The sequence below is a fragment of the Ciona intestinalis genome, chromosome 7 (genome assembly GCF_000224145.3).
Source record: "Ciona intestinalis chromosome 7, KH, whole genome shotgun sequence".
Classification (NCBI taxonomy): domain Eukaryota; kingdom Metazoa; phylum Chordata; class Ascidiacea; order Phlebobranchia; family Cionidae; genus Ciona; species Ciona intestinalis.
The window spans coordinates 4,721,195-4,730,734 of record NC_020172.2 but is presented as its reverse complement, the minus strand read 5'-3'; the positions used below and the strand labels follow the sequence as shown (position 1 = coordinate 4,730,734).

Here is a 9,540-nt window from a genome sequence, read left to right as displayed (position 1 = left end):
ACAATGACCGTTATATGAAATCTAGTGAAATACAAACATTGCAAATATTTTTCCGCTGCTAGTGAAGAATCCTTACGTTATCCGCTAACTATTAACCCATAACTTCCAACCTCTAGCATTTCCCACCAGCCTAATCTGTAACGTATTGGAGGACTCTTCGGTGGTGTCTACTTTCCCTTTACTATAAAATGTAATATTAATATAAATATTGGCTGTCTGGATGATACTAGAACAAATAATTTAAACTTTTCAGGGCATTTTAGATCATATGTAAACCTTTTTGTTCGGATTAAATTAGTTTTTAACCTTTAATAAATATTATTCTGAACTAGAATGAATCACCAACAAGTAAATTTTAAATAACTAAGTGGAAGACTGCCTGATTATGGCAACACCTTGCTAAACTATGTTAAGAGTTAAAGTTTCTCACGTAAATCGTCAGTAAAAGTCGGGTCAAACGTCGCTTTTAAAAACGCAAAAGCTTAAAAGTATATAAATACAGACCTAATAAAAGAATATCTGCCACAGGTTAACTTTTTGTTTGGATTAAATTAGTTTTTCCTGCCTAAAACTAACCCAAAAAACACATTACCAATATACGATAATAGACGAGTGGGTCACATACGATTCAAAATGGCGCGCTTCAATTGACTTCAATTTCACATTGGTTGAAAACACAAGATGCGCAATCTAGTTATATATATGATATCTATGGTCATAACCAAAGAGATTAAAACCAATGAGTGGAAACTCTGATGTAACAATGGGAAATTTGCTTCGTACCCCGTCACGCTTTAATGCATCACAAAAATTTGAAAACTATCGGTAACTAGGTACGCTATAACGCAATTGAAGTTAATATATAGTAGGGTGGGGGAAGATGGGACATATTTTGATTCTATTTTCTCGTCCAATTTAGTAGTAAACGAAGAACATTCAAAAAATTATCAAACTATATCCTCACGACTTCCATAGACCGTTGTCAATTGTTTAAAACACGATTGGGATATTTGGATATTGTGTGTTAAAGGTATCCCATCTTCCCCCACACTACTGTATATATACATAGAAGAATTTTGTTTATTCTATTTTGGTAGTAGTAAAATAGACACGGTAGTAGCAAAATAGACACATGCCATAAATAACTTAAAAAAAGGCATTCTTTCAAGATTAAAAAAAATTAAGATACAAACATAAACGATGATTACTAAAGAAGCAACAATTAATTAAACAACACTTTCCAAACTATCATTGGGAGAAGTTATTGGATCATTTTCTGTAACTTCTCCATCACTATCAAGGGTGACTTTATCATTTCTACAAACCCAATCCCTGATACATATTGACAATTTTTTTTTGTTTAAACAAATGACAATAACAATAACAACTACAATAACAAATGCAAAACCAACAATGACACCTATTATTAAACCAACATGATTTTGATTTGTAGAATCAGAAACATTTGAATCAACTGTAAAATTTGACTGCACACTAGTCTTTGATGGAGGGATTGTGGTGGTTGGAAGCATAGTCGTAGTTAGTGTACCGTTATTATCTTCATTATAATCTGTTTTACCACTGAAAGAATAAACTAAGTTAAAACTATTTATAAACGGGACATTAAAGATTTAATTGTGATAAACATATTTGTGGTTTAAAGAGTTTAGGAAATACCCCTGTAATACATATTAATAAAAAAACAGGCGACTGTAATAAATGTAAATGTGGCCAGGTGCTGATTTTTCGGCTCAAAAATAATATCAATGTCTGTTTTACAAAACTGGGTTAAAGTTTTAAATTCTTACTGATTTACCGTACAAAGCAACAACAGTGGTATCTTATAAAATGTGATAAATGCACTTTCTATGCTAGTTTGTAATTACCATGGTGAACATGTCCGAAACGTCATATTTGGTGGATTGCAATAACCTTTTGAGCAATTGTAACAAGTTTTATTGATGCTATTATAAAACTGGTTTTTGGAACATACGCCACATCCCACGCCCTCAATTAGGTTTTGATAAACAGGACATTTTACGCCATTAGCAACCACCTGAAATGCACAAATTCATATCACATTATTTACAAAAAATTTGTCCATTTTTTCATGTTACAGTTATTGGCTAAAAATACAATACTTACACTATTCCAAAGCATAAAGAGTCCAAGACCAGCGCAAATAAGTATTTTGTTCGCAACCATTTCAACTTTTTTCCAATTTGCCACAGTAGTTTTCAAAGAAGTACACACAATTTACAAGAACGCAACAGAAAATCTAAAAACCTATATTTGTTCTAAACTACAAAATAAGCAACTTACATAAATTTATTAAACTGCATTGTTCTACCTTTCAACTCCCGCGAGTAAAAGTGAGTCGAAAAAATGTGCAAATCTAAATGTGCGACCGTACAGTGTGCTCGCATGGCTTAAAAATGTGCAAATCTAAATACATGGGACTTGGGATATCTATGGTGACCACAGCTCATATTTTGTTGCGCCATATGATAATATGAACTTTCTTTTGGGTAGAAACTATACGACCAAGATTGAAGCATAGAAATAGTAAGGTGCTAATTTTAAAAGCTCGCTCAATCATAGTAAAACCTATAAAGTTTTTTAGTTTGCGAGTGTGAACGATTAAACGAGTTTCATAGCTTTATATAAAAACAACCTTGAATATTTCGTACAGTTTTAATTTTTCCTTATAAAACTAGTTTAAGTTTTGTGAAAAAAACTGAAATATCAGGGTGGGGGAAGTTGGGACACATTTTAACTCTATTTTCTCGTCCAAACGTGGTAGTAAACAAGGGATTTTCAAAGAATTATAAAACTATATGCTCAAGACTCCCATAGACCGTTGTTAACTGTTAAAAACACGATCAGGATATTCGGATATTATGCGGCGAATGTGTCCCATCTTCCCCCATTCTACTATATAGTACAATGGGAAAATATAGGACACTTAAGCACATATTGTCCAGTATTACCAAAATCAAAATAGATGACGTTTTTTGGGGTAATATGTACCACGAATTAGTACTATCATTCCTTTATTAATAGACACCAATTTAATAAAATATAATAAAACACACGAGGAGTTATTTAGCGATCCGCACAACAGGTGAAATTTTACAAATTCGAAAACACACAGTATAAGATGGGACAGTTTATAATCATTGTTAATTTTGATTATTAAGTGTATTTATAAATAGGAATATACGTAAATAACATGAAATAATTCTGTACGCTTTGAAAATTAAGTCTAAACTTTCCTACTGCTATAGTTTTTAACATGTTACCTATACATTATATTATTGCATAACAATTGGTATTGTTTGAATGACAATTGGTAATGTTCGAGCATCAATGAATAAATATTGTATCCTACAAATGTATATAAACTTGTAATAACAGAAAATTGATAATAACTAATATTGATAAAGTTTTTATTTTTGCTACAAATTGGGTATTACTATTCTGTTTTTGGCACAAGCCACTTTTTATAAATTATCACCAAGTGCAAATGACCAAATTTCGAATATATTTTCAAAATATTACCTTTTTATTATATCAGTACCTTATAGTTGAAAATCCCCTGAGCTATAAATTCTTAAATTAAAAGCAAATCTTTCAAAGTTTGGCAATGAAAACATACAAAACTACAATGTGGGGGGGAGATGGGACTCTAAATTGAAATATATATACATTAGCAGTATTCTACAGCTTGTAGTTAACTTACAGAGTTTAACAGGCCGTGCTAGTTTCTTTGCCATGTAAACTTCATATATGTAACGTTAAACCGATATTTGTTTTGTTTTTATCTCAAATTAAAGTCATATTGATCCCTGCCTGTTTTTTCAGCACGGTAGTGGTCTTATAGATCCTTTTTCGTCGAACAGTTGTTCTTGGCTTTGTTGTTGTTGTTGCTGATAGGGCGATTTTTTCCGCACTTATCCTAATTCTTAATTCTAGCATTTTTCTTTTTTCTCTTGATTGAAATCAAATCGTAAAATAAATTTATAATTTTTAGACTAAATTTTCAGATTTAAAACCGCACAATTAGCGTGTGTGCACCGAAACGTAGACGAGTGCCTTTTTCTTATCTTCGGTATAACACGCGTCTCTCGTTTCTTTGCTCTTTTAGTTTACTGCTCGCAATAAATCATTATGCAGCCGCCACAATACGAATAATATTAACTTCTAACATTACCTATAATACTGCGTGATTACGGTTTATCCAAATTCACAAAAACAAACGTCTTTAAGCGACGACAAGGTTAACTATAGTGTAAGTTTACATGTCAACACATGGTACAGGAGTTGTACAAAGCGTATTTACACATATTCTTTACCAAACTTCAATCCTTGTACGTCTTAAGTTTAATGAGTTATAATACACGAATAAATGCATTCTATCTACTGCTCCACAGTCATCAATGGCGACTGAAACCCGCTTTGTTGGTTACTTTTGGTTTGTTTTTGATCGATCTCATTCGACCATTGTAGTGATAGGGTTAATTAATACTATGCTAATTAGTTTATACCGTGCTCATGCATTAGATCTGCGATCTCTTGTCTTCATATATCTCGAGTGTTTTTTTACAAAACTAAAACTAGTTTTACGAGACAAAATCAAAGTGTACGAAATATTCAAGGTTGTTTTATGAAGCTATGAAACTAGTTTAATCGTTCGCACACGAAAACTAAAAAAATCGTTGGCTTTACTATGATTTAGCGAGCAATAAAAAACAGCACCTTACTATTTCGCATTTTTTACCTGTTCAAAGTATACTGTTTCTATTTTACATATTTTTTTTAATATTTAAAAACAGTAATCAGCTTTGACGGGCGTTTTATATAGTTTTGATAATATTGTCGAATAATTCTGTAACCTTATTTTCCTGATTATCATTGAATGGGGGTCCGTAAAAAGAGAATTAAAAAAGAATCTCGACTGACAAAGTGTCCCATCTTTCCATCCTACTATATAAACATGAGGAAAACAGGCAGGGGTCAATATGACTTTAATTTAAGATAAAAACAACAAAAATATCGTTTTTACGTTATATATATATAAAGTTTACATGGCAAAGAAATCGGCACAGCCGGTTAAACTCGGTAGGATAAATACAAGTTGCAGAATACTGCTAATGTAAAAACATTTCATTTAGAGTCCCATCTTTCCCCAATTTTCGTTTTGTATATTTTCATTGCCGAACTTTTTAAGGTTTGCTTTTAATTCAATAATTTATACCTCAACGTTTATTCAAAAGTAAGATACTGATTAACTGATATATAATAAACAGAAGTTATATACCTCAGGAGTTATTTAATTATAAGATACTGATATGTATAATAAAAAGATAATATTTTAAAAATATATTCGAAATTTAATCATTTACACTTGGAGGTAATTTATGAGAAGTAGCTTGTGCGAAAAACAGTGTAGCAATACCCAATTTGTAGCAAAAATGTAAACTTTATTAATAGTTATTATGAATTTTCTGTTACTACAAGTTCATATACATTTGTAGGATACAATATTTATCAATTGATGTTCGAATAATACCATTTGTCATAATAATATAATGTAGGTAACATGTTAAAAATTATAGCAATAGACCGAGGAAAAGAATGTTTAAACTTGGTTTTCAAAGCGTACAGTATTATTTCGTGTTATTTACGTGTATTCCTAATAATAAATACACTTATTAATCAAAATTAACAATGATTTTAAACTGCCCCGTCTTATCCTGTGTTTTTTCGAATTTGTAAAATTTCACCTGTTGTGCGAATCGCTAAATAACTTTGATTTTGGAAATATTTGGCAATATGTGCTTAAGTGTCCCATCTTCCCCCATTGTACTATATATTTTTAATTTAGCGCTTTTGATCAAGGAGTAGAGTTGTACAGTTGATAATGCTTTATTGAGAGCGGGCAAAACTAACCGCGCGAATGATCACGAGACGCGATGTTTATCCGGAAGATAACGATAGGAAAAAGGCACTCGTGTCCGCTTCGGCGCACACACACGTGATGGTGACGTGATATATTCGTTGCGATATTTGTACCGACCGCTATTGCGCATGCGAAGTAGGTCGGAACAAATTCAATGACCACCCGGTCCAAATTTATAACGACCCTTTGTGGAAAACGTTCCAAACGACGTTCACACGTTGACACTTTAGTTTTTGATCCGCAGAACTGAGTTGAGTATGTTATTTGAACCTTGAATAAGTAAGTACTACTAACAAACTTTTTTATGCTAGTTTAATTAGCACACTTTACTTAACTTCCTAACACATTTCTCAAACAGGTATATATACATGCCACACTTTTCATTTTGCCCCAGAACGTCTTTTAGTCGGTACGCATTTTTTAGAGCTCGTATTGTATTTGTTTCGACCTACTGCGCATGTGTAGTGTCTCGGCGCATGCCGTGCAATAAAAAAGGATCTATATGACCCTTGCTCAAAGGTGGTCATATGGACACTTTTACGTCTAACAACTACTTTAAACAGTTGAGCACGTCAGTGGTCATATAGATCCTACGTGACGTTCCAAGTCTGCTGCGCTTCCAAGTCTGCTGCGCTCCAAGTCTGCTGCGTTCTGACACGTGTGTCTTTGCTTTTCGAAACCGTCTACGAGTTACGAGCACTTCAAAAACACACCAATTGTTAAACATGTTTACTCAACTGAGCAGAAACATATCGTAAGTGCTAAATAAATGTTTTCTACCATTACTCATACACGTGTTAAATGCCGTTGAGTAGAGTTCTAAAAAGCACTTTGGCTGTAGTTGAACACCGCAATGAGCTTCGTATACGGTCGTAACCTCTATTGGAAGTATGATAGAGTACCTAATAAAGAAAGGGTAATATGTTTCTATTTGCCTCAAAAGAGGGCTAAGCAAAACCAACTATCAAAGATAGATTATCTTGGAATAAGTTTTGCTTCTCTTAGTTAAAAACTTACCGCCGTGGATTAGAATCAAAATAAATCCACCGACGGAAGAAACTGATGATGTCGTTTATGATCTTTTTAAAAACGAACAGAATGCGGTTTGTGGGTTATGTTCCTCTATATTTTTTAACCTTTCTCCTAAACTTAAAGTCATCTGTATAAACATAGAAAGTGGCAAGTTCGATCCATTATCGTCTGTCTGATACAGTTGAGTTTCGAACTCCCCTGAAGTGGCACCTGTCTCAAGTATATATTCCGGATGCATTAAAACTATAAAATCACCCGTCACTGCGTATGTTTCACTCATCTAACAACGGAAACAGTTGCGATACAAGATGCGTTTTCTAATTCTTTTGTGCCTTCTCTTCACTACAGCTACATGTCAGGGTAAGTTAATTTAAAATTCAAAACTGAAAGGATGTTTTTAACGTTGTTTTATTATACAGAAATCAGTGTCTCGGCTTCAGCAGAAACTTTAGCCAACGAGATTCTTGATGGGATCACACTCGACGACATTGAACTTCCAGAAATAAATTTGCCATCACAACCAATCTCAGTCACCCAAATTCCAAGTGTGCAACGCATTCGACAACCTTCCATTCGTCAGCCAATCATCAGACAACCATGTATTCGACAACCATGTCAACCGTGCATCCGCAAGCCTTGTATCCGACAACCATGTATCCGACGACCATGTCCACCATGTGTTCGCAAGCCTTGTATCCGACGACCATGTCAGCCATGTATTCGACGACCATGTCCACCATGCATTCGAAAGCCATGTCAGCCATGTATCCGACGACCATGTCCACCATGCATCCGCAAGCCCTGTATTAGACGACCATGCCAGCCATGTATCCGACGACCATGTCCACCATGCATCCGTAAGCCTTGCATTCGACAACCTTGTCAACCATGCATTCGAAAGCCATGCCAACCATGCATAAGACGACCATGCCAACCATGTATCCGACGACCATGTCAACCATGCATACGACGACCATGTCAACCATGTGTCCGACAACCATGTCAGCCATGCATTCGACGACCATGTCAACCATGCATTCGACGACCATGCCAACCATGCATTCGACGACCATGTCTTCCATTGAAACGTCCCTGCATAACTCCAACTCCTACTATTGGTAACAACTTACACACCAAAAAATAACAAAACGAATATTATCTTAACATTACAGAACCACCAATAACAGAACCCGCACCTGAAGTTGATGGCACAACCACAGCATCTGCAACAGCTACTGTTACAACAGACGGTACAACAACTGTTACAGAGACCACAACTGACGGAAATGCAGAAGCTGTTGCCGAAATAGCGGAAGCACTTTCCGGAGCTGACGCGGCAGATCTTCCTGACATCGTTCAAGATATTGTAGCTGTCGCTGAGGAGGTGGGCATGTATTTCATAACAATAAGCGCCGTGATATTTAATATAAAGTAGATCGGGGTAAGATAGAACACTTTTTTATTCAATTTTCTCGTCCAATTGGATAGTAAACAAAAAAAATCAAAGAATAATGAAACCGTATCATACTTCTTTCACAATTTTAATGTTTATCATTATTCAGGTGTAGGCACCAACTCCTCGAACACCAGCAACAGGTAAATTATCAATAAAATCTACATAAAAATACTCAATATCCCATTAAAAGAAGTGTTTGTAATTTTTTTTAAATCTTACAGGAATAGCCGGAGTTGCTGCTGAAACGAAATCAAATTTCGTCGTAGCATAGAAGATAGAAAAAAATACTAGCGTCTCTTTGCAATCTTACTTCTCTCCTATCTATTCTGACCTTAAACTATATAAATATTGGTTGATATTTATGATGTTGTACGTTTCTGTTGTTCTAACTTTTCTTTAACTATCTTTCTTTTAGGTCTTATATGTTAAAAAGTTCACCAACTTTCTTTCATTAACACAAACTTCTTCGACGCCAATTCGAACTGTTGTTCTATGAAAATAAAATATCGGTTCAATATTTTGTGCTGTTTATGTCTGGAACTGTTTTAAGTTTAAAGTGATATCCAGAAATTTAATTTAATTTTGTACTTGATCATTGATTAGCTAAGTAATGATCAAGCTAAAAACTTGAATGGTATGCAGAAAGTACGATTAGTGCTGCAATCATAGACAGCTAATCATTAGATATTTGCGCTGCAATTGTTACAAACAAAAACGGAAAATGTTTGAAACATTTATCCCGTTACACAAGCTTTACGAACATGTAATATACGGTAAAGTTGCTAAGTTATAAATTACCCTTTTCTAATCCAAAATAATACTTTCCGATTTTCCAACAGGCACAGTTTGTATATATTTCATAAATACAAAATATTCTCTTTGATCTGACAGTCTATTTACAACTTGCACAGGCTTTCCATTTTGAATATTCAAATTAAACTGTATTATGCTGATTGGTTAACATCCAAACAATGGTCTTTATTACATATATTGGCATTCAAATTTTAAACCTAACTTGCGTTTATTGCGTCACAACGATACGTTATTTATAAGAAAAAGGAACCACAGACATAAAAAATAGTTGGATTAA

General features: G+C 34.1%; 2 protein-coding genes across 3 annotated transcripts; one reads left to right on the top strand and one right to left on the bottom strand.

The window, feature by feature from the left end:
- Window positions 1–771: 771 nt before the first annotated feature.
- Window positions 772–2,313, bottom strand: LOC100179179. Its single transcript, XM_002128530.4, has 3 exons — window positions 2,146–2,313; window positions 1,887–2,056; window positions 772–1,581 (listed from the first exon to the last, which is right to left on the bottom strand). Exons 1-3 carry the CDS (start codon window positions 2,203–2,205, stop codon window positions 1,227–1,229), a joined length of 585 nt encoding a protein of 194 aa, XP_002128566.1. The 5' UTR covers window positions 2,206–2,313; the 3' UTR covers window positions 772–1,226.
- A 4,923-nt stretch (window positions 2,314–7,236) lies between these two features.
- On the top strand, window positions 7,237–8,967 carry LOC474364 (endostyle-specific LOC474364). Of its 2 annotated transcripts, NM_001032630.1 has the most exon segments (6): window positions 7,293–7,354; window positions 7,414–8,112; window positions 8,167–8,322; window positions 8,324–8,378; window positions 8,557–8,590; window positions 8,672–8,966. In NM_001032630.1, coding segments are annotated over 4 exon segments (948 nt in total). In that variant the 5' UTR covers window positions 7,293–7,302; the 3' UTR covers window positions 8,365–8,378; window positions 8,557–8,590; window positions 8,672–8,966.
- The last annotated feature ends 573 nt before the right edge of the window (window positions 8,968–9,540 follow it).

Bases quoted from the DNA above. Each gene is read 5' to 3' on its own strand.
- LOC100179179 (XM_002128530.4), bottom strand. From the start codon at position 2,205: ATGGTTGCGAACAAAATACTTATTTGCGCTGGTCTTGGACTCTTTATG. The intron at 2,057-2,145 runs GTAAGTATTGTA...TGTGCATTTCAG, and splicing joins TCTTTATGCTTTGGAATAGT to GTGGTTGCTAATGGCGTAAA. The intron at 1,582-1,886 runs GTAATTACAAAC...TTATTCTTTCAG, and splicing joins TTTCGGACATGTTCACCATG to TGGTAAAACAGATTATAATG.
- LOC474364 (XM_018812331.2), top strand. From the start codon at position 7,303: ATGCGTTTTCTAATTCTTTTGTGCCTTCTCTTCACTACAGCTACATGT. The intron at 7,355-7,413 runs GTAAGTTAATTT...TTTATTATACAG, and splicing joins CACTACAGCTACATGTCAGG to AAATCAGTGTCTCGGCTTCA. The intron at 8,113-8,166 runs GTAACAACTTAC...TTAACATTACAG, and splicing joins AACTCCAACTCCTACTATTG to AACCACCAATAACAGAACCC.